General features: G+C 46.6%; 1 protein-coding gene across 1 annotated transcript in view; it reads left to right on the top strand.

The window, feature by feature from the left end:
• The window catches only part of FBH1 (F-box DNA helicase 1), a 618,156-nt gene that overhangs the window by 170,282 nt on the left and 422,082 nt on the right, over nt 1-25,792 (top strand). The window contains exon 6 of the mRNA XM_086918941.1: nt 10,549-10,739. Within this exon, the coding sequence (XP_086775067.1) occupies nt 10,549-10,739 (191 nt within the window). The remainder of the gene's footprint in view (nt 1-10,548; nt 10,740-25,792) is intronic.

Here is a 25,792-nt window from a genome sequence, read left to right on the forward strand (position 1 = left end):
TGATTTTAATCCTGTAAAATATTTAAAAATGCAGCGATCTTCCAGATCTGTGCCTAGTGTGGTGGGCACTGGATGCCGGTCCCTAAAGCTGGTCCTGGCACAACTCCTGTGATAAAGGTAACCAGCATTGGCAACTCAGCACTCGTGCCAATGCTTGTTTAGGACTTGTACCATGGTTTGGGCAACATACTAGCATGAAATGGGTGTGTTGTGTCGTGTGTAAGATATTTGTAACATAGCTACACTTTATCTTATGCATGTGGGACATGCGCCTAAATTCGTGTGGGCATTTAGAATGTTGAAAATACTCCTAATGCCAACGCAGCGTATGGAGGATACCAGCTAGATGTTCCGCTCCTTGAGGGCTATTTTTCCATACTTTTTGCAATAAAACCTCAAATTATCCGCTTTACGGTCTCTGTGCTACATCACTCTTGATTATCATGTTCTGTTACAATATTCACCTTGGAACACCGCACAGACTGTCATTGGTATGGCCTTGTAGCACTTTCTGTACCCCAGATGTGATTTGCCAGATGGTTCTCATGGTTTCCATTGCAGACTGGAGTCTGACTTCAGTGAGTTAAGAATTGGCTATCGGTAAAGTGAACATGAATGTATGTACCTGAGGTAGGGGAAAGTGTCACCTTTTGTTGTGAGTGAACGTTCTTTGTGTTTGATGTGTTTAGACTTTCTGGCAAGAAAGTCAGTGGTAATGAGTGATGTTGAATTCTGTAAAAGCCAATCGAAGGCACAGTTGGGTTGTGTGAGATGTATGTTAGATAGTCCGTTGTGCGCAGTGTAAATTTGAGCCGGGGATTGCTTGTGGGGGGGGGGGGCACCTTTACTAATTTTTGGGGACCGGGTCCTGCACTTATTTCCCCTCAAAGATTTCAAATCAAAGTAAAAAAGAAAAGGATAAAACGGGAGAAGGAGAAGGAAGAGCAGGACGAACAAACACTGATAAAGAAATCAGAGATTAAAAAAAACTAACAGTGATATTAAGAGGCAGCGGCTTTCTGTGGTGGAGTAAAGAGGCATAAGGTGGGAGCTGGGCTTCTGAGCAAAATATTAGCCCTGGCATTTCTTTATTTTTTTTACAAACTAAGCACTGAATAGTTTGTATCTTGGAGGAGAGTGCTGTTGTGAACACGCTTTCTTCTCCTAAAATAGAGCCACTGTACTGTGTATCGGACGCTGCGTTTAACAGGGAATGCTAGGTGATGGACACAGTGGGTGCCTGTTTGAGGGAGTCTTTCGAGAAACTCAGAGAAACTCGGGGAAGTCGGGTACTGATATTTTTTGCTGCAAGAGGTAACATTTACATCAGCGGAAAACGGAAGTATTACTACTTTATGGCTACAGAAACAAGGACTCGCACATGAGCTGTATTCAGTGGACAGGAAGATGGCATCACAACATGGAGGGTTTCACAAGTAAGCATATGACAGTGTGCTTTGAATAAAGAGCGTGAGAGAGACAGAGCGGCAGGCCATCGCCGAGCCGACAGCCTCGGGAAATTGAAAGGAAAGGTAATTGAGATAGGATTATCTCTTTAATTACTACTGAACAAAATCAATAAAAACTTCATCAAAAACAGCGGCAGCGTGAAAAAGGCAAGAAAAGAAAGATCACAGCTGGCTATGTGTGAAAGAGGAGAGCGGGTGAGATTGGGAGCTGAATAACAGTAGGCCCTGGGGTAAGACAGGCTCAAGGAGAAAAGAAACAAGACACGCAGCCGCGAGACACGCTCTGTTGTGGGGGAGGGGGAGGGGCGTTGAAGCGTGAGCAAGACAGAGAGGGGGAGCGAGGCGCACACGCTTGGGGGAGCGAGAGGAAAGCCAGATGCCGCCTCTGCTCGTAACTGCACGCTCTATGCCACACAAAAAGCTGTGGTCGGCTTTTTTTATTGTTTACTTGGGATTTTGTATTTCAATACAGTGAGTATACCAACAATAAAAATCATTTCGTCATGAAAGTACATTAATCTGTGTCTATTATCAACCAAGAGATCACCTTACAAAATCACTTATTACATGTGTCAACATTGCAGACATGGCACAATGATCATCTTGAGGGGTGGTCGGCTTTTTAAAGCCCACTCACTAAATGTCTCGCCAGAGCAGCGCATGCGCTGGTTCAGGCGAAACCTAAAAGGCCTGTTCACACTAATGATGACTATGAAACACAAAACGAGTATGCCGCCACCACCACACTCCTGTCACTTAACTCAGGATAATGACAGTAGCCCTCTACCACTCCAAGGTTGCACCCTTCCTGGCCAACAAGACCATTTTACCATGAGGCAGACCTAGGTCATAGCGCAGACGCATGATCCGTGTTTGCCCATGCACAAAAATCATTATAGTGGTCCAGATATCCATGCATCTGGCGCACTTGGGGCATAGAGGAGTAGGTTTGCCACCAGACTGCAAACTTTTCCATCTCAACATCCTTCAAGGTCATTTACTTTATTGTCTGGCTCATCTTAGCCCAATATGTTATTTGACCAAGCTATTAGGCTTCTGATGCTAATCCATTTTCACATGTATGTTCATCTTGATGTGCTACTATGAGAAATGTAATGTCCCTTACCTCCTGCTTCTCAGTAACTACTTTGTTAATATTAAAAAGACATTACCGTTTTACTGATTTGATGCTCATAATCTTTGTTAAACACTCAGAACTATCTGTAAAATTTTATTTTTTTCCATTTTATTATTTTTTCACTACTAGCAATGTGATTAGTATTTTAGAACGTCTATTCTTCTCTGTGTGCTCAGAACCTCTGAACAACTCTGTGAAGCCTATTTAGGTAGAGTTTGTGCTTTCTACCAAAATACATAAACAAAAAAAGCTTGTACCTCGTATTTTACCAAAATTTTATGTATTTATATTTCTGTCTGTGGAAGAAAGAAGTAGCCGGGTGACCACATCTTATATATTTTTACATCCTTTTTAATCTTCTTTTCATGTGTATTTCTCTCCTTCAGGATTGATCCAAGAACGGATGCAAATAAAGCATTCCCAAAACATAGCGTTAATGATGTTTCATGAGCTAACAGGGGAATACATAGTTTAGAAGGTCAGTGGGAACAAATTGGTGGAATTGATAAAGAAATCACCATGCAGGTTGACGTTTGCTTATTCTGGTATGGTAAGGTACTGTTGTGGAACCTATTTATCTAGGCATTCCAACATTTGAAAGATTTTGAAAACAACGCCATTCCTTTTGGATGAAATGAGGTAACAACCGTTTATAGGTCTCGCCTGAGCCAGCGCATGAGTGGCTCTGGCGAGACTTTTAGTAAGGGCTTCAAAAAATGCTACTACTGTGGCCTAGAGTTTGCGGTTACGCACGCTTACGAGCAGAGATGCCATATGGCTTTCCTCGTCATGCTCACTAAGCGAATTTCCTCGCTGCGCTTGATCGCGATCACTTTCACTTTCGCGACCGTGTCAGTTTCACAGCCGCACGGCCATTGCTTGTTTATCATTAATTCTCAGCAGCACTTTTTTGCATCTCTTAATTAGTATGCACCAGTATTTCCAAGCACACCCAAAAACGTATGTGCACGCAAACACCAATACGAAGAGACATGAATTGGTCTGTAATGCCTTGTGCACCCAGGTCAGTGAGCTCTTCCCACATTCCTGCACGTTGCGAACTTTAGCGGTGTAGGCGTGCAGATGCGCACCCTGCGTTTGTTTACATGACAGAATGAAGAATGAGACAGAGTTCATACAGGACAGAAAGTGTCTCCATCAATTACCTTTAAAAACACGCTTTTATTTATCCATGAAAACCCTCAAAAATATGAACTGCCCAACCATCAAGATGGCTGTAAAACAGCATGGTTTAGCTCTTCACGCACCGGGCCCACCGGGTATTAGAGCAATAAGGTTAATAAAATCCGTCCCATATTTTCAGCCAATTTATCTCTCCAGGAATTACATTTAAAAACAAAACAAAATGGGCTAAGATTTAAAGATTCACCATCCATTTTTCCGAATGGATGTTTTCTGTATGCATATAGGAAAATGCCTTTTGGCAAGCGAGAATCCGAAGAGCGTTAAACTTCCAGTCGTGGTTGAGAGCTGCTACGTCATCATATTCAGGCAAGTCCCAGGATGCCCGGCCCAGTTGCAGACAGGCGCGCTTTAATTCTACATTGGGGGAAATTCAGCAGGAAAAGAAAAATAATCATGAGTTAAGTTGCGCTACAGGGCACCTGCTGTTGCGATTGGTTTGAAGTGGAGCTTCAGCATATTTGTTTGCAGTCGAAGTGACAGTTTTGATGAAGAAAGCCCTACCATCTGACATAAGATAATAAAGCAGGTATGTCCTCTTTGGAGGAGAACAGCGAAGCAGTTAATTAATAATGCTTTTTTCCATCTTTCAGCACTTACAAGGGCACACTGATGGCGCGTTTACTGTACAAAGGCCCACGTTGGAGGTCCCCTTGAAGGGGAACAATCTATCTTTGCCACTCATCCCCTCGATTCGCCGCTCGCTAACAAACCGAGGGGCAGAGGATTTCTGCTGCACGCCTTGATTACTAGAGACATTCTGCGGCGGCTCAATTTTACGTAATTTACTTTCAATTTGTGAATTGAAACAAAGTTGTAGGTCAAGGATACCGAAAGTACGGCCCGCCGGCCAGTAGCGGCCCGGCAAGCCTTAAGTGGCGGCCCGCGGACCTTGAGACATTGCACCTGTGTTCTTTTTTTAAACTTAAGCAAACACTTCTGGTAGCAGCAGTGCGGAGTCAGAGACACTGCTCTGTGGGGGCCGGGCGATTCCAGCCACAGTCCAGAGTGGAGCTACAGGGGCACTAAGAGGTGAACAAAGCCTCATTAACAAACAAATGGTCTTTTAAAGACCTATGAAGTACCGGGTGCAGCTGTGTGTGTGCGTGCCCAGGCTGACCCACATGGGGGTGGGGGGAAGAGGACACCAGGGACTAAGAGCCCGGTGAGTTGGGAGTTCTGAGCAGGGAATGAGAGCCTGAGTGAGGTAGGTGGGAGGGCAGAGCAGGGAGTGAGAACCCCGGTGAGGGAGGTGGGAGGGCAGAGCAGGGAGTGAGAGCCCGTTGAGGTGGGAGGGCAGAGCAGGGAGTGAGAGCCGGGTGAGGGGGGAGTGCAGAGCACGGAGTGAGAGTCCGGTGAGGTGGGAGAGCAGCAGGGAGTGAAAGCCAGGTGAGGTGGGAGGGCAGAGCAGGGAGTGAGAGCCCGGTGAGGTGGGAGGGCAGAGCAGGGCGTGAGAGCCCGGTGAGGTGGGAGGGCAGAGCAGGGAGTGAGAGCCGGGTGAGGTGGGAGGGTAGAGCAGGGAGTGAGAGCCCGGTGAGGTGGGAGGGCAGAGCAGGGAGTGAAAGTCTGGGTGAGTTGAGAGGGCAGAGCAGGGAGTGAGAGCAGGGTGAGGTGGGAGGGCAGAGCAGGGAGTGAGAGCAGTGTGAGTTGGGAGGGCAGAGCAGGGAGTGAGAGCAGGGTGAGGTGGGAGGGCAGAGAAGGGAGTGAGAGCAGGGTGAGGTGGGAGGGAAGAGAAGGGAGTGAAAGCAGGGTGAGGTGGGAGGGCAGAGCAGGGAGTTAGAGCCCCGCGAGGTGGAAGGGCAGAGCAGGGAGTGAGAGCCGGGTGAGGTGGGAGGGCAGCAGTGAGTGAGAGCTGGGTGAGGTGGGAGGGCAGCAGTGAGTGAGAACCGGGTGAGGTGAGACAAATCGAGATGGAGACAGAGGCAGAGACAGATAGAGACAGGGGCAGACAGAGCTAGATAGGGTCAGAGACAGGGACAGCGACAGATAGAGGTAGAGGCAGACAGCTTTAGAGACAGAGAGAGAGAGAGAGAGCGACAAAGAGAGAGACAGAGGGAGAGAGGGAGACAGACAGAGGGAGGGATGAAGACAGACAAAGGGAGACAGGCAGAGGGAGACAGGCAGAGGGAGACAGGCAGAGGGAGACAGGCAGACAGAGGGAAGGAGACAGACAGACAGAGGGCGACAGACAGACAGAGGGTGACAGACAGAGGGCGACAGACAGAGAGAGGGAGGGATGGAGGCAGACAGACAGAGGGAGGGATGGAGGCAGACAGACAGAGGGAGGGATGCAGACAGGCAGAGGGAGGGAGGGAGGGATGGAGACAGACAGGCAGAGGGAGGGAGGGATGGAGACAGACAGGCAGAGGGAGGGAGGGATGGAGACAGACAGGCAGAGGGAGGGAGGGATGGAGACAGACAGACAGAGGGAGGGATGGAGACAGACAGACAGACAGAGAGTGGGAGACAGACAGAGGGAGAGTGGGAGACAGACAGAGGGAGAGTGGGAGACTGCCAGAGGGAGGGTGACAGACAGAGGGAGGGTAACAGACAGAGGGAGGGTGACAGACAGAGGGAGGGTGACAGACAGAGGGAGGGTGACAGACAGAGGGAGGGTGGCAGACAGAGGGAGGGTGGCAGACAGAGGGAGGGTGACAGACAGAGGGAGGGTGACAGAGGGAGACAGCCAGAGGGAGGGAGGGAGACAGCCAGAGGGAGGGAGGGAGGCAGACAGACAGACAGAGGGAGATAGATAGACAGAGGGAGAGAGGGAGGGAGGGAGGGCAACAGACAGACAGAGGGAGGGAGGGAGACAGAGGGAGGGATAGAGAGAGAGAGAGAGAGAGAGAGAGAGATAGAAAGAGAGATGTGTGTGTATGCTGGTCTGTTGGCTCAGTGGATGAACGCGTCTGCTGCAGGGGCCTGTGTTCAACTTCATGGTCACAGTTTTTTTCTTTCTAGCCCTTCCCCCCCCACCCCCACTGACCCCGCCTCCACCGGTGCGGCCCTCGGCCACAAACCACACTGTAAATTCGGCCCGAGAAAGTTTGCGAGTACCCATGTTGTAGGTGAAGCAGTTAGTCCAGTCGAGTATTGGGAACTAAACAATGCCATGTTACAGCGAACTACCGAAGATCACATAACGCACAAGTCAGCAAACTTGAGGTAAAACAGTAATGCTAGCTTATTTATTTATTTATTCATTCATTCAAAGTTTTATATAGCGCGAACAAGATCTTTGCAGATATCAGAGAGCTTTACAGAAACAAGGGGTAGAGGCAACAGGAGGGTGATTAAACCAACTATTGGGTACAATATAGTAGTCGATAGTGAATGAGTAGCAAAATAGGATAGCAACAAGTAACCAAGTAGCAATATAATACCAATAAACGATCAGGTAACCAATAATACACAAACGGTGCAAAGTCTTAGATCCAGCAACAATAGAGTTCATGTGAACTTGGCCATAAGGATGGCTTTGACCTCCTTCTTAAAAAATGCAGTGGAGGAGATAAGTCTTGTTTCAGGAGGCAGTGCATTCCAGATCCTGGGTGCCATTCCTGAGAAGGAGCGTTTGTATGTTTTTTCCTTCCGGAATCTTCGAGGTTTCAGGAGGAGATTTTTAGTGCTTCTATTGGATCTCGAGCCTCCAGATATAGTCAGCTTCTGAGTGAGGTAGTTGGGAGACTTGTGGTGTATGACCGAGTGTGTCATACAGGCAATTTTCTGCTGTATTCTGGCTTCAACAGGCAGCCAGTTCAGGGATCTCAAGTCAGGGGATATATGCGAATGTTTTCTAGAACCAGTGATGAGTCTCGCGGCAGCGTTCAAGGAGGCTCTTATTGGGGCGGTTGTTGAGAGGGGGAGTCCGCTGAGGGCCACAATTCCGTAGTCTATGCGAGGGATGACTAGGGCTTGTACAGCAGTTTGGAAGTCCTTAGCTGGGAGGAAGGGTTTTAGTTTCCTCAGAGTGTTGATTTGGAAATTAGCTCCTTTAGTTGCTTTGCTAATGTGCTGCTGCATATTGAGATTGGCGTCAAGTGTGATGCCTAAGGATTTCGCGGATTCCACAATAGTGGGTTGGACATTGAGGGCAGTTAGGTGATTGAGCCAGGTTTGGGTGATGGCGATTTTCTCAGGCGGTGAGATCAGAAGGAACTCAGTTTTCAGAGCATTTAGTTTGAGGTGATTATCGGCCAACCATGATTGGGTGTTACTGAGTGTGGAATTCAGAATTTTGATGTCTTCCGGGGATTGTAGTTTGAGGTACAGTTGAGTGTCATCGGCGTACATATGGAATTGTACATTAGATGCTTGCAGCACGGTGGTAAGTGGTTCTATGACGAGGTTGAACAATGTGGGGGTTAGGGAAGATCCTTGTGGGACGCCTGAAGTTGCAGGTACAGCTGAGGAAAGTACGTTGTTGATCTTGAACTTCTGAGACCGGTTATGTAGGAAGGAAGTGAACCATTTGAGAACAGTCCCGGATACACCCATTCTGGTATATAACAGCTCCAATAGGTTCTCATGTTTGACAGTATCAAAGGCTGAGGAGAGATCAAGAAGGATGAGGAGGCAGGAGTCATTGCGATCAAGGACTTGGAGGGCGTCACCAATTATGTGCGTCAAAGCTTTTTCCATACTGTGTTTCGCTCGGAAGCCTGATTGATGAGGGTTGAGGAGGTCAAACTGATCAATGTGCTTTGTCAGTTGGAGTTGTACGCATTTTTCCAGCAGTTTGGCCAATGTGGGGATATTAGTGATAGGGCGGTAGTTGTGTAGGTCAGCCGGGTCAGCTATAGGTTTCTTGAGGATAGGTGTGACTTGCCCCACTTTGATGGAGTCTGGGATGAGTCCTTGCTGAAGGGAGCTGTTAATGATTTTTGTCCAGAGTGGGAGGAGCAGGGGGGCGAAGTCTTTTACAGCATTGGCAGGTAGGGGGTCTATGAAGTGATTAGAGGGCTACAAGGTGCCGAGCAGTTTGTAAATTGTTTCTTCAGAGTAGATGTCAAAGGATGACCATGATGCATTGTTTTTAGGTTGAATGGGGGTCATGCTGATGTGGCTGGAGTATCGGCTTGCATCAATGAGGAGATCACTTCTTAAGTTATCGGTCTTTAGTTTAAAGAAAGCAGAGAGGTCTTCACAGTGTGGAATATCGCTTCCTGTGGTGTTTGCTTGTAAGGGATGCATCTTGGTTTGAGTTTTGACTAGTTCGAACAATTTTCTCGGTCGTTTTTTTGCTTGGTCCAGCTGGTGGGTAAAGAAGTCAGATTTCGAGCGCATTGATTTTCCTAAAGTAGGCATTTCTCTTATTCTTAAGCATTTTAAGGTGCAGTGCTGAGGGGTCAGATCTCCAGGTGCGCTCAGCCATTCTCATAGCACGCCTGTCTTCATTGAGTCTACCATCATACCAGGGGTTCGAGATCTTGGTGGAGACTCTCTTCAGTTACAGGGGGGCGGCTTCGTTGATTATTGAGTTCATAGAATCGAGGTAGAGGTCGGTCAGTGATTGAACATCGGAGGTGCCCGCAGGGGGAAGGAGGAGACTGCAGGTGTGGGGAGGCAAGGAGTTAGGGTTAAGATTCTTCATGTCCCTTTTCCAAATCTTGGATTTGGTGGGATGAGCCGGGTTAAGTTTAACTTTTTCATTGATGAAGAAAGTGATTATGTGGTGGTCTGACCAGTCACAGGGTTGGATCTCCCCCAGGTGGGTAGTGTCCTCTTTGGCGATGATAAGGTCGAGGATCGAGCCTTTGTCGTGTGTCGGGCTGTTGCAGATTTGGGCGAGGTCAAACGCATTAAGGAAGGATTTGAGACTATTCACCACTGCGTCTTTCTGATCGTTCCAGTGGAGATTGAAGTCACCCAGGTAGCTTATGTTTATGAAACACAAATCAGAAATTAGTGATCACAATCACACCATCTAGCGAGCTACAGTAAAGAGTTGAAAATAAACAGAGGCAAAGCCAATAAGTTTGACATGTTGTATGTTGTGTGCATCAGGCATACACACCAGGCATGTGCACGCTATACAAACATCAAACACATGGGCTTTTCCAATTCTTGTTTTGCTCTGCAGGACTTAGAAGCAAGCACGGAAAAAACACCGTAAAATGGCTGCTAAAGAAAATGAACAAATCCTTTTTTTTCTGCAGGATCCATTTTACAGATGCTTTAGTCAGACCACACTCCCATCTTACTGGGTTACACCCCAATCCATCATGCATTCAAGCTAAGGTGGAACGACACACCCAAAAAGCAAATGGAACAAGCATAGGCATAGCCAATAGGTCTCGCTTTTGGACCTTATAAGTGTTTAGCCATGCAACAGTTGATGTTGTTGCACTAAGGATATTGTGCTGCATAACTAAATACTTATAAGGACCCAAAAGCGAGACCTATTGGCTATGCCAATGCTTGTTCTCTATGTAGAGAGGGCCACCTTGGATGCAGTTTCGTAATACTGCAGATAACAGGTGTCACTATGATCCATCTCAGTGTTGCTGATTTGATAGAGTGCTGAGATGGCTGCGTTAAGTTTCGTTGGGGGTAACGTTTCCATACACGTTCAGCGATATCGATATTGATTTAATTTCAAGCATCTTAGCTATCTGAGCACAGTTCAGATAACAGTTCCCACAAATATGGAAACAAGTGTGAGAATAAATGATAATTCATTTCTGTTTTGCTACACCATTTAATTGACCAAATTCTGCTTTCACATTCTTTTCACAGACAATGAACATGTGGGCTGTAATCGCTGTTATTGTTCTCCTTTCTGATGGTGTTGGTGACATACGGATGTTGATATCGTATCTGACTAGACCCAGCTCCACCCTCACTGTTGGGGATGTAACTGAAGCTTTATATCAAATGGCTGCTTTACTGTTTGCAATGAGAGAACATGGTATTAACATTTCAAACAGGTAAGATTGGAACACATTTTTATTGTACTTGTGTCTCTTTAGAATTTTTGTGTATCTCTCTGTATGTTTTACGCACTAAATACAATGTTCTTGTACATGTACTATTGGTGCAGCTTAGAATTTGCTGGGAAAAAAATATATTGATGTTTAGGATTTTCTCAACAGTTTGCAGTTATATGTACACTCCAAACATATGTTTTCATTTAGTTTCGAGATGCCTTTGATCTGTTTTTATTGCCTAAACCTGTGCTGAATTGACTGTGTTTGTATGTCCATCAACAATTCACAAAGCATCAAACCCAACTTCACATTAAATTCTTTTAACTGCGAAGTTGGCTGCACACCGTTCTACACAGAAAAGTTGATTCCATACCTAAAAGTGAACCACCTACATCTACCGAGTTTACAGAGAAAGAGAGCGTGATACACAGATCTGGAACTTTTGATGCAGTGATTTAATAATCAGTCCTTTGAATTTTTTTTTTTAAGAGTTACTTTACACCCTGTAATTGTCATTTGTACAAAGATGATGGAGTACATGCTGTCCATATTTTGCCACTGTAATCCAGAGTGTTTATTGATAGATATCCAGTTTTGTTATCTGTGCCTTTAAAGAGTCCATGATAATAATAAGTCATTACAGGTGGCCATTTAATTACGAAGGTGTCTGTAACAGTGATAGAAAATACATTTAGTTTAAATTCGAAAAAATGCCGAAAGTAGCTAATTTTTGCCTGCGGCCTCAAGGCATAATGGAAAATTGATGAAGTCAGCTCGAAGAATATACACCTGACTTGTGTTTGGTGCTGAATGCCAATGTAATGCAGGGTTCTTCCATGCCTATGGTGGTTGCCCTTCACAGCGTTCTACTTTGGCCGTTTGTCCCGAACCTGACTGGAGGGGATTTGCGACTCCTGGGAGGACTTGTGCCCTGAACTCTGCCTGGGATTTTCGGTCCCCGCTCCACGGGTGCCGTTTGGGTAACTGCTGCCTGCTGTACTTATCACCGGGGGACTGCGAGGACCAGCAGGCTACACTTCCTCACAGCTGGTGCCTCTTCCCCTGGTGTCCATGCCCACCGCCAGGAAGGTTAAAATCGACATCACTTTCCCGCGAAGCCCGGGCCAAGGGCGGGCCCGTTTAAGCCCGTTCAGTGCCGTACTAGACCGGACCGGACCGGGCCATCCCTCTTTATTACTCATCCTCGTGGGCCTGCAAATTGTATGTACATTGTTTAAACATTTGTCTTTGTTAAAACTATTGACTTTCGATTAGCTGTATACAAATAAGGGATGGCAACCCGCGAAAGCAGGTGCAAGGCTGCACTGGGGGGGAACCAGCTGACAGGTACACTTGATAATTTTATAATCAGGGCCAACTCAATCATAGATCAGGGTATAAGTCTGATGGGACTTAGAGTGTCCCATGATCTTGCGATGGCTAAAAGATCATCTATGGGCCATATCGCATCTGCCCGAACACCAGAGCATACTGGCAGACCCAACGTTATAGAGACACAAGCAGTTGTATATAGCATGCCGAGCACACCACCACAGGCTCCCATACAACTACCAAATTGTTCTTCAGTCTCAATGGGAGCTGAATCACTAGTCGATACCACAACTGAAAATACAGAAGTTGTGGCACATGAAAAAACTAGTACTAGGCAATTACATGAAAGGCCGGAGGGCGCTATATCTAAGCGTAAACGATCCACCGCCTGCATCTGTTGGCAATTAAGCTAAGGTAGCTAAAACAAAGATTAATGGTGACCCCATAAGTAAAAATGGGGATGAACAGGGGCCGGCATTGCAGGTAGGCCAGCCTGGGCAGGATGCCTTACAAACAGACTCACATATAGATCTATCAAATGGGACCCAAGACTCCCAAGTTGGAGATGACGTAGTGATTGTCAACACAGATACACCAGACGAGGGGGCTGCACTTTTGTTGACCAATTTAGGAAAAATGCTCAAAAAACTTTTAACTCTTGGAAATTAGATTGTCACACATAGAAACTCAGCTCCTTGAGGTAGAAAAGAGCATAATAACATTGTCAAGTCTTAGTATAGACAAAATACCATCTAAAACAACTATGATTAGTGCAGCAACAGTTCCAATCCCAGCTCCAGTTATATATTAACCCCAATACTCAAACTTATCCAGAAGTCCAGATTTGAATCCTACAAATGTAGCTAAGACGAATACTGCAGGTAATTATTTGGTAGCTAAAGATCCCCCTAAAATAGGCACTACTGGTACTAAGCCCATCCAGCATAGTCTAAATGAGCATCGAATGGGTAGACCACTGAAGGGTGGCCCTATTAACTTACCACCAGAAGCCAGTCCATATATAGTTGTTTTGACAGGGGTACCAGAGTTAGGTACACACAGTGAGGAAACCTTATGGGCACTTAAAAACAAAGTATGCCATTGGCTCAATGTTAACAGGCCCTTGCCCCCACACATAAAGAGTAAAATCTTGATGGTACCGAGAGTTTCGTGGATAGGACATACTAGGAAAATATCCTCTGGGGACTGTGTAGTTATACATTTTGAAGACCCTTGAACTTCGCATTTCATCTGCTCATGGAGCCCCCAAGATGATACGACAGCCATCGAAACTTGACCACTCGCGTTCTTTTACCCACCAACCAAGGGTTATGATAATGGTGGTAGCTGGTCTAGGGCCAAACACCATGCCTGTGGTGGGATTAATGATAGGGGCCTAGGCTAGCTTAGCGGATGGGGAGGGGTACCAACATCCAATAGATTCAGTTGTTTAGAAGCAGTGTCCTGACTGAGGCCGACTATGAGCAGCAAAGATAGCAGTAAAGGTGAGAAATGTACACCAAGCCCCAAGTTCACATATGATTCTGGGGAAAAAATGGTTGAGGTAGATGAGTATGCCGATATTAAACCCATTGTCCTTGTCTCAGATGGGGAAAAAGGAGCTTCGAGTAATTCCAATGGTGAAGGGAAATTGGGGGAAGAATGTATTTGGGGGACACACAACACCAAAGGACCTAGCGCACTATTGTGTATCCGTCAATTGTGACACTAGAATGGGTGAGTGTACCAATACCCCTAATGATAAGGACCCTTTAGGCATTCCATGCACAGGAAGCTTAAGTGTAAACGATGCTACACCAATCCAGGAGCAAAAGTCTTTTAGCAATAGTCATGAACAAAATCTTAAACTAATATCATGGAACATTGCAGGACTAACATAACTTGAGTGACCCTGATTGAGCAAACTACATCGATTCGAGTGCATTTTGCCTTCTCCAGGAGACATGGGCGCTTAGTACGCTGCATAGAGTAGGCTACAAGTCCTTTGGAATTAGCGCAATCCTTTCAGCAAGAGGTAGGCTCTCTGGTGGTCTTGTCACATGGGTAAATGTAACCCTTAAGATACAGGTAGAAGTTCTGGATACAAGTTCGATGGATATATTGGCATTACAAATGACCACGTGTGAAGGGAAGGTGTTATACATAATTAATGTTTACAATAGACCTGCCCCGCTATCTAAAGAATCATTGACTTTGGCTGAATTGGAGACTTTTTTAAATAGAATGGTTGACAAAGAAAGTGTAATATTAGCAGGGGATTTGAACTGCAGCTATGAACCAATCCTAGGTTTGGGTGACGTCTTTGACGAGGAAGATCGAGCAAATAATATCCCCCGTGTTGGATAATATTGTCCCTGTCCATTGTCCAGTTGTGGTTGTCCAAATAACGAAGTTGTCTGCGGAACACGGCCTGAGGGCTTGTAACGGACGTCTTCTGTCGGATGTATCTAAAAGACCTACTTTTGTAAGAAATAACTCAAAGACTAATTTTAGATTTTATAATGGTGTCCTTGGATATTTGGCAGCACATGATCGATCTAGAGGTCAAAGATAGATTAGAGAGTGATCATCGCCCATTGGATTTATTATTTGATTTTTGTATAATCAATAAGGTTTGCAGCGTCAACTCAACAGACTACCAAAGTTGTTCTTGTGATGAAATTTTGGTTAGTAACAACAGGCGTGCCTTAAAATGGTCCCACTAACTTGAGCGGGGCGAAAATCTTGCAGAAATTTACTTATTATTTGACAAGATTTTCTCCGCTTTTGTAAAATCTCCTGTGGAGGCCGATTACCCTAATAACTTTATCAAATTACACAATGAGTTCTTTAAGTCTCTACAACCTTTGGTTACCAAAATGCCTAAAAAAAACTATCAAAAATTAAATAATCTGTCCCATAGCAAGCCATGGTATGGCAAGACCTGCCGGCAGTCTAAAGAGCGTCTTCTGTTGGCATTAAAAACGAGCAGGCTTTAGGAACAAAGTGAGCACTGTAGATCAAGTCTTTAGACTTTGCTGCCTTTACTGGAAGTACGTCCACATTAAAAAAGGTCATCTCTACTTCGCCTTTGTAGATCTTAGAGCGGCATTCGACCTTGTGCCACAAGATCTTCTTTGGAAGTCCCTTCATAAGATGGAGCTACCTAGTTGTTTGTTGCATCAGATAATTGAGTTACATGTAAAAAAACTTTGCGAAAGTGAGATGGGGCCCAAATGGGGAACTATCCCTACCTACCTTATTTTCACTTTTCACTTTTTGTGAACCATATTCCTACCCATTTGGCTGGCTGCAATAATGATTCCCCCAAATTAAACGGGGAGAGGGTATCTGCGCTACTATTCGCGGATGACACCATCCTAATCTCTCAAACTAATAGAGGCTTACAGGCACTCCTCCATTCGTTATATGGCTACTGTAACCAAAAGGGATTGGAAATAAACACAAAGAAAACCAAATGTATGGCTCTTAAACCCTACAAATTGCAAAAAGGTTGCCCAATACTAAATAGCCAGAAACTAGAATCGGTCCAAAGCTTCTCTTATCTGGGGGTTTGCATTGATTCTAAATTCACATGGAAGCCCCAAATAGAGAAGAGTAAGCTAATATGTACACAAAATTTTGTACCGATCCTAAAAAAGCATGGTGCAAGTACCTGTAAAGCTGTCTAACCAGCGTTAGAGATATTTAAGTTCAAGGTTCAATCTGCAGCATTGTATGGCGCAGAAATTTGGGGCCCATGACCAAGAATGCTTTCTCAATTAGTGACAATAAATTCTTGAGACGTCTTGTACGGGCTCCCAAAGGCACTCCTTTAATACCATTACTGCTGGACTTAAATGTTAAAAGAACAGATCACTACACCATCCTACGACCCCTAATGTTTTGGGTGAGACTTTGGCTAACACCAGAACTATTGGACTATAGGAATGGGATAAAAGAAGTAATGCACCTCGATGTTTTAAAATCCAACATATGGCTAAAACACGTTCGACTATGGTTCAGTAAAATAGGCCTGCCGCAGTTCTGGGATAACCCGGAATCCTTACCACATAACTCAAACAATCTGGTGAAGCTCGCTTTTTGGAGTTTCGTTCAAAACATGACGACCAGTGAAAGTAGAGGTGGTACGTTAACAAACAATTTCTTGACCTTTAAGGACGAGCCTAGCTTCGAGAGCTTCCTTGATGCAGTCGAGCCCCCTTTAGCCAAAACATTATTTATGAAACTAAGGTATGGCAATCTTGTGACCAATTCAACCTTGGCATGCTGGTCCAGGAGTGCCGGAGATGATCAAAGAATTAGTGAAATCTGCTCTATGTGCCAGGGAAACCATAAGGAGAATGACCAGCATATCCTTTTCTTCTGTTTAGCCTATGTGAAGGCGAGAAGAAAGTGGATCAAACCCGTGTGCATTCTTCTGGGCATAAGATCATGTAAGGAGGCACTGAGAATTATTAAAACTGATATGACTAGAACAATAGTATTTAGTGTCAGTAGATTTCTGCTCTCTATTTATTTCGAACGCAGGAAGAAAGGCTTAAAACTATGATGACATTTTCTAATTGACCTAATCCAAATTGTAACCCAACTCGTTGTAATTTACTTTTAAATGTTTTTACTCTGTATGGTTAACGGAAAACTGATAGACAGGTCTATCTTATTGTACATATTTGATTTTATTCCTCAGCTCCCCGTACAATCGTCTACTCAATAATTAGAAATGCAGTGTAATTTTAATCAAAATGTCTATCCATTATTAGTACTGTACTTTTCAACCATAATTGTTCATTTTGTATCTAAAATGGTTTATGACATGTATTTTAAAAATGTATTGTTGTTTTGCAAATCTTTTTTGGCCAAGTTGTACCGAAATAAAGATGAAATGAAATGAAAAAAATGAAAAGCAACAGGATTACAACCTTATAAAAAGATTTAGGAGAGGGGGAGGAGCCAAGCTCGCGACCGAGATGCCCGCATTGTAGCTCGGCTCCGTCCACCTCCTGCCTGAAACGCATATCCTGTACTTCATCCTGCCCCGAGGAGACACATTTGGCGGAATATGGGAAGGTGAAACGCTGCTCGCACTTACCGTCTGGCCTGGGGGCTCCGGGGTGCCGCGGATCTGGAGTTGTGCTCTTGTTTGCTCCGAAGCCTCCGCGGCGTGCGGGCCGGGCACTCGCCTGTGACGCTCCGCCGGAGCGGGGCATCGACGCCGGCCCCAGGTGGAGGAGAGGGGTCGGCTGAAGAGGCCATTGTGCGGTTGTGCCGGTGGCGACTGACCGGGCCCGGTCTGGTGGCTCGGGGGCTCTGTTGCGGGGCGTGGCCCGCCTCGGACGGGGGTAGACCGTACAGGAGGCTTGTCCCCTCTTTGTTGTCCTGTCCGGCCATCTTGAAGCCCTTCGCCCGGAATCGGCGGGCGGCGCCCGTGAGACGGTGGCGCCGGCGACCCCTTGTTTTTGGCGGCCATCTTTCTGCACCAAGATTGCCATTACCGGGGCTCGACGGAACTCCGGTGGGCCTTATTCGACGGCCCGGTCCGAGGGCTGAGGAGCGGAGCGTCCCTGCTGCACTGACAAAATGGCGGCCGGCGCCCTGGGTCCGGGACCTGTTTGGGGCGGCGAGTCTGGTCTGTCGAAATGCACAATGGCTGAAGCTTGTGGGAGTGAGCCCACGATTGGCGATGTCCTCGCCGCCCTATGTTCTTGGCGTGCGGCCATGGCCTTTGACGCAGCTGTGCAAGATAGCGGTTCTGCCGCCATGCCTGTTGGGCTGTCCCCCATGAATGTGGCCCGACTGAAGAAGTGTGCTGCTTTGCCTCCCTCGGCTGTTGCAGAGAGTGATGCCGCCGCTCATCTGGGAGACCGTATGTCTGTGACCCCGAACCTCCAGGAAGTTTTAATTGTGGCGGACATGGGTGAGGGCCCCACGTCGGGGCCCGTCCAGGTCAGTCTGGCTGGGGAGCTCGGCGGCTGTTTGACTCGAACTGCTTTGGTGGGTCCCATGGCTGCCCCGCGGGGGCATAGGATTGCAGATGTCAAAAGTTGCTACTGCTCCTGCTATACTTCCTATTATATTATAAAATTACCCTTCTTTGATCCTGCTCCTAGCGGTTATACTCGGCCTCTTAATGTTGATTGCTTGTTTATATACTGCTGAGAAACTGCTGGGGAATTACAATGCTGACTTTATGCGCTTATAATGTGTCGTGGCCGGCCTGATTGGTTGTAGGCCCGTATTTGTATGCTTCTACTTGCACAATAAAGGTTTTCAAAAAAATAAAAAAAAAATAAAAAGATTTAGGAGGATGATTTGTTTCCTCATCCAAAGAACCTTTGTACACAAGATGGCTTTACTTCAATAGCTGGTGATTTCAATTCTGGTAGCATATCCTACGCCTGTGAAAGATGCACAGGATAATAGATATGAGAGATAAGATCATGATCATAATAGCTATTGTGATCCTTGCAGTGATTTGTGGGTCTAGTATTTATTGAGTGTTACCAGAAAAAATGGACTTCTGCTTTCTTCACCTACTAAAACCTATTTCTTTCTGCATGTTTTTTTTTTATTTTAAGAAAGAGTTTAAGTTCACTCTTATACCGGGATATTAGACACCTTAACACATGTGTATTATATGGTCTTTGAAACACCCCTAAAGAATGTGTTACCAAGGCAAAGAGTTAGGAGGAACAAAGATCTTTAACGGGACGCAAGCATGAATCTGTACTTTAGAGTGGAGCATTAGAGTAGTAACTTGTGACAAAATGAGGGCAAGTAGTCTACTTAGTTTGCTTAGTCTCAAGAATGATATTACTCTCTGCTCCACGTTTAATTTGTGTACATAGAACCAATATGTCAGATCGCCATTTTTATCAAAATTAAAGAGGGACACTTCCTGGCAACAGTCGCCCTCAAAAAAGCATCCTTTCATGTCATAATCACCAGTAACCCTAAGGTCAACTCCAAGAGGATTCTGAGGCCGGTGGAAGGGAAGGTAGAAACACAATCATTTTATAGTTTTACCACTTGCTGTAAAATATGCTCCCAGGGCATTAATGTGGTTATTGCATTTTTTTTTATTCTCCATACCAAATGTCATACTGCCAGATTTAGTGTTTGGTGAACAGCAGCAATAGTAGATGATAGAATCTATAAATCTAGGCACTGCAAAGTACATTGTCAGTGCCCACCTGCCTAAATTACAAACATGTTACGGGCATTCCTGAGCATGTTAGGGCCAGTATACAACCTTTCCTTGTAAGGGTAAGGCAGCCCTCATGGGAGGTTACAAAAAGAGACAGGGAGGTACTAAGGAGGGACTACAAAGCCTAATGGCCAATTTGCAAGGGACAGGGACAGGAGGCAATTAAAAAGATGGGCGGGATGTAGGCAAAGCTTCATGCACATACAGCATGTCTCGAAGAGACAGCGCAAGCAGTGCCTAGGCGAGACCAAAAAATGAAAATGGGGAAATTTCCAGGCCCAACAACTTGATTGTGGAATGCACAGCATGTGAATCCAGAAGAGATTCACATTGAAAAATCTCAGTTTGCTGCACCGACAATAAGGACTTGTGAGAAAGTACCATCTTTCTTGCATGGAATGCCCCCACTTTTTGCTGAATTGCTGATGTACTTTGACTGAGTGTACCCTGGGCTCCTGCCAATCAGGTGCCCAGGGCCTGTGTTACTTCTCTAAAAACTGTGTTGAAACCTAAACCCAATTGGCATCTCTAGCCACATGTCATCCCCTGGTAAATGGTACCCTAGGTACCCAGGGCACTGTGACCAGAGAAGACCCCTAAGGGCTGCAGCACTTATTGTGCCACCCTTAGGGGCCCTGTACCCTGACACACACACACTGCCTTTGCAGGCTGAGTGTCTTGGTGCAGAACTAAAGAAAGAGTCGACATGGCACACAACCCTGTGTGCCATGCCCACAAACACACTGCCCTGGCATACATCTGTCACCCCTCTAGTGGGTGCACTATGCCAGTAGTGTGGACACAGGTGCATGAGCCCTGTGCCCCTAGGGGCCCCAGGGCTATTCCTGGGCACTGTATGTGCAGTGATACCATTAAGAGTATATGGTGCTAGGAGGGTGTCATTGCGAACTCCAGAGCACCATTATGGCTATACTGAAGACTGAGAAGTTTGATATCAAACTTCTCAGCGCATTAGACCCGCACTGACGCCAGTGTGGTATTTAATGCCAAATGCACGACAGATGCCCCCTGAAACCGAACCACATCCCAGTGTCCTGACTGCGTGGCTACCGAGGCTGCCATCACAAGATGTTTCTGGACCCTTGGGTAGAGAGCTTGCCGCTCTCGGGTGCCTGAAACAATGCACATGCTGGGACGAGGTGACAAGCCTCCCCCCCCCAGGATTGGCAGGGGAAGCTTCAAAGGCATTCTGCCTTTGTGGGCTTCTCCAGGCCACTAGCAACTGGCCCCCAACGGTTCTCACCCCCACTTTGGCGGGAAGACAGGCGGGAAACCCTAAGTGAGGAAAGGGGGTGTGCCAGCTTCTGCCACCCCACCCCTCAGGTGGTAGAGGAGAGGTGAAGCACAACTCCGGGCTCCGGCCATCTTGAGGATGGGGAGCCCTACCTAATCAGAGGTAGGGCCCTGCCCCCCTCCCACTGGAGAGTGGCAGGATAGGGGGTGTACTCACCCCAGGGCAGGGACCCATTGGTCCCTGCCCTTGCCCTACCTGTAATGCCTCTAAATTTAGTATTTAGGGGGACCCCTAACCTTCTTTCCTCAGATCCAGATTTTAAACAAGAAAGAAGAACAAGAAGAAAAAAGACCTGCCGTGCAGCTGCTAACAAGAGGACGACACCAACTGACTTGGCCCCAGCCCTACAGGCCTGTCGACCCTCGAACCTGCTCCTGCTAAATACCTGCGTCTCTTGTGGTCAGGAACCTCGAAAACCCCTGAGCACCTGACTGCCTTGCTCATCCAAAGACTGGGAATCCCACGAGCAGTGGTTCTGCTCAAACAGCAACAACCTTAGGTGCCAGCCAGGAACCACGAATCCAGCACACTCTGCCCCCACTGAGCCCGGCCTGTGCCTGAGTGAACAAAGACCACTAGGACGTCCCCCCGGCGACTGTGCCCATAAATCCAGCACCCAAGGCCCCTTCTCGGCGCTCCTGACGACGCCTTCAGCTTCACAACCACGGACCCCTCCAACCGCGACCAGATGAGGGTAAGATTTCCCGACACCAAAAGACACCCTTGCACCCGGCGCCCCAACTCCTGGGTTGCTACCTAACCTACATCTTCCCAACTTACCTCTCGAAGTGGTGGTCACACCTGACGAATCTCCGTCCCAAGCCTGCAGCCTTTGTTCAACTTCTAGCTTTACCATTGAAATGCATTGGGCGCCCCACGGCCCTAAAGCACACTTCACCCAGCCGCCCAAGTGCCACTGGGAGTGCAGCATCTATCCTATCCTACTTCCCCACTTGCCCTTTGTAAGTGATCAGGAGCTCCGCTCCCACAGCCGCTAGCAGCCACCAACCAAGGGCCCCCTATCCTCAATAGGATAACATTGAACCTACTCACTCTGCACCCAGCTGCCCCAGTGCCGCTGAGGGTGTAACGACTGTACTTACCTGACCTTGGGAGACCCCTGTGTCTGACTCAGAGCCTTATTTCTGCCAGTCGAGTACTTACCCAAATACCAATAACTTCATTTTCTCTATAGGGTAACATTGGCTGGTTTTCACTTGGAAATTCTTCTAAGTTTCGAGTTTTGCAACTTTGAAATATTCCGATATAATTATCTGAAAAACGAAATTGCTCACCTGTTACCAGGAGAGATCCCAGTGCTGGATCTTTGTGCCCAGCACTGACCTTCAAAAGTAATTACAACTGTGATTTTCTGTCTGATAACCTGATTTCCATCCATAGGATAACATTGCTTGGTTTTGACCAAAATTTCTTAAGTTTTCATTTTCAAAACCTACAAATAGTCCTTAAAAATCGCCTGTGTAACAAAAATGATTTCTTTCAACTGTTTACAGGAAATGCACCAGGGCTGAATCCAGGATCCAGCTCTGAGTAAGAAAAACATTTGTAAAGTGGTTTTATTGCATTTACTTAAAACTTCCCATTTTTATTGCATTTACTTAAAACTTCCCATTGAGGTAAATATTATAATTGTGTTTAACTTGTGTTGCATATTGCAACAACTGTGTCTATTGCATTTTAAAGTCTACTGCTATTTGAAAGTATTCAATTGCAACATCTCGTTCTGAGAAAGTATTTTTATACCTTCAGTTCTTGAGTGTGTGAGACTATTTGCTGACTGAGTGTGTACAACAAATGCTTTACACTGTCCTCTGATACTGCCTTACTGCTCGACCAAGCTACCACTTTAGAGAGTAAGGGTATATCTAACTTTAGCCTCTGCCATACCTCTGGGGACTGGGGACTATGTGCACACTGTACCTTACTTTGGAACAGTATATACAAAGCCACTTTCTTACACACACCAGTTGCACAGACAAGCTATAGGATAGCTGAATAAAAGTCAGCTGAGGGTGGACACTACAATTTGCATTGTGGGATTCTAGAAAACAAATCTTTGGGAGAAACATGTTTGAGTTTCTAAACCTAGACTGAAGATGACAGAATATGAGCCGCATGTGCAACATGCTCTTTTTCCATGCATCAGTTCCTTACGGTTTATCGTTGAATTCTAGTTTTGCAGCGTGAATCTTTCTGGATTCACTATGCTGTGCATTATTCCGCGGTCTAGTGGTTGGGTCTGGAATCGTAGTCTTTTCTTTCTTTTTCTTCGTAGCCCAAGTGGGAGTTGACGTCCCACCTTCAGGTGTACTTCCTGTGAGGTCGGCACGCTTCCTGCGGCAGCTCCCACCTTTGGCCGCCATCTTCAGATTCTTTTTTCCGCCGTTGGGTCTGGATCGTTCCCGAGGGGCTCCAGAGTTTTGGAGGAAAGAAGACTCAGAAAAGTCTAATTTTGCACGGAAAAGACTGAGAAGACGACAAGGAACAACACTATCGAGCCGGGACGACGAAGGAGAAGGAGAACTTCGAGAACTTCGACGTCCAACAGAGAATATGAACACATGGGGACCCCCTAAGCGCAAGAAATGGACAAGACACCTTTTAATTCCTGCCGTAACTGCCACCAGAAATACGCGCAGAAGGACCAGCACCCGGTTTGTAACCTCTGCCTACCGGTCGACCACGAGAGCAAGGACTGCAAAGCCTGCTCCGCCTTGACACCGAAGACTCTCCGGGTTAGAGAGCGACAGAGAAGAGCCAACTACAACATGCAAGGCAAGGGACAACCACTGTCCCTTCGAGACCTGGGGCTCTCGAGCGAACGCCCCGTTAAATGGGGAGACACTGTTTGGGGCGCCAGTGGATGAAAAACTCACCCAGCTCAAAAAAGAAAACTAAACTGCAAGGTCCATTGGTACAATTCAGGGGGACGAAAAGGGGTACTCCGTCGCGGAGACCGAATGGAAGAGGGGGAATTCAGCCAGGAACGTCACACCAGACTTTCCAACAGTCCCACCAGGGCGACAGCCAATCACAACAAGGACATCAAAAACAAACCTGCCACTACCAGCAAAGGGGCCAATCCTTTCGCGCGAGGGCGAACGGACGTGGACAAAATAAGAGGGGGCCAACAACCCACCTCTAAGTGACTCCGTCACGCAATACGTGCCCACTCACGAAACTCCTCCCAGGGTAGAGCACAAGACCAACACAGGGTTACACAGCCAGAACATCAACGAACATGTAACACCAGAAGGAGGCAGGCTAAGTAATTTCTTCCGGGAGTGGAAGAAGATCACAACAGACAAATGGATACTCAACATCATACAGTTTGGATACTGCATAGAACTGGAAAAGACACCGCCAAACAGAAAACCAAAAAGAAGGACGCTGTCAGGAAAAGAGCTAGAGCTACTTCAAAAGGAAGCGAAGGAACTCCTCCAGAGGGAGGCCATCGAACCAGTACCATACAGAGAAAAGAAGAAGGGAGTGTACTCAACCTATTTCTGGTACCAAATGTGGGCGAATCACTGACACCCATCCTGTAACCTAAGGTTCCTGAACAAGTACATAAAGACACAAAAGTTCAAGATGACGTCCCTACAAGAGGTCACTCCTCAGATAGGAGACGGAGACTTCATGGCCACCATAGACCTCAAAGATACCTACCTGCACATCCCAATGAAAAGGCAGCACAAGCATCTATTGAGATTTACCATCAACAAAGATCACTACCAGTTCACAGCCCTAGCATTCGGACTAAAATCCGCACCAAGGGTCTTCACAAAGTGCCTTGCAGCAGTGGCAGCGCACCTAAGGAGGTAAGGGATACATGTATATCCTTACCTGGACGACTGGCTAATAAAGGCAAGTTCACACAGGACATGCAAAGAACACGCACAGCGCGTGACAAGTACACTGGTGGACCTGTTATTCCCCATTCACTGGGGGAAATCCTCAATGGACCCAGAGCAAGTAAAAATCTTCCTAGGAGCACAGATTAACATCATACAGAGTAGGGTGTTCCCCAGTGACAAGAGAACAATGGCCCTGCTGAAGGAGACGCGCCTCTACCAGAAGGGGCGAGCTCTGACAGTGAGGACAGCGAGCAAGATCCTGGGCATGATGGCCTCCTGCATTCATCTGGCTCCACATGAGACCATTCCAGGAATGGCTGCCAAAAAAATGGTCACAAGCTACAGGAAGTTGGGAAGATCTAGTGGTTGTAACGCACACAGTGCAGGAGGAGATGTTGTGGTGGAACAAGGAGAACATAACGGAAGGGAAGCCTTTAACACCACCAACCCCAACGGTGACCATCACCATAGACGCATCCCAGAAGGGATGGGGAGCTCACATGAGCAAGCTCAGGGTGAGGGGTCTGTGGACTCCAGTGGATGCGGTCCAACACATCAACTACCTGGAACTAAAGACAGTGTTCCTCGCCCTGAAGGCCTTCCAGACAAAACTGTACAACCAGAGAGTGTTGATCCAGACAGACAACACAACAACAATGTTCTACATCAACAAGCAGGGAGGAACACAATCAGCCCGCTATCGAACTAAGCACAGGAGATATGCAGATGGGCCATCCCAATAAAAATAGACCTGCTAGCCATACACCTACCAGGGAAGGACAATGTGAAAGCAGACTGCCTCAGCAGACAGACATCGGCCTCCCACGAGTGGGAGCTCAACGCGCAGGAAACGCAAAGGCTATTCAGAAGGTGGGGAACACCGACAATAGACCTATTTGCAACACACCAGAATGCAAAATGCCGAAACTTCGCATCCAGGCAACCAGGCAACCAGGGGAAGGGTCCCTGGGGAATGCCCTATGGATAAGCTGGTCGAAAACATTTGCTTACGCTTTTCCCCCGATACCTCTGATACACAGAGTACTCAACAAGTGCAGAACCAGCAACATGACTCTGATCCTGGTGGCACCCCAGTGGGCCAGGCAGGCCTGGTACTCGCAGATAATGGAAATGGCACCGGGTGCACCCCACAAGTTCGGGAAAAGGAAAGACTTACTCTCCATGCAAAACGGAGAAGTACTACACCCAGAGCCAGAGAGCCTCAGCCTAGCAGCATGGCTCCTGAAGACATAGAGTTTGCACACCTGAAGTTCTGCGACGGGAGCCTAAAGTTACATCT

The sequence above is a fragment of the Lissotriton vulgaris genome, chromosome 1_1, assembly GCF_964263255.1.
Source record: "Lissotriton vulgaris chromosome 1_1, aLisVul1.2, whole genome shotgun sequence".
NCBI classification, from domain to species: Eukaryota; Metazoa; Chordata; class Amphibia; order Caudata; family Salamandridae; genus Lissotriton; species Lissotriton vulgaris.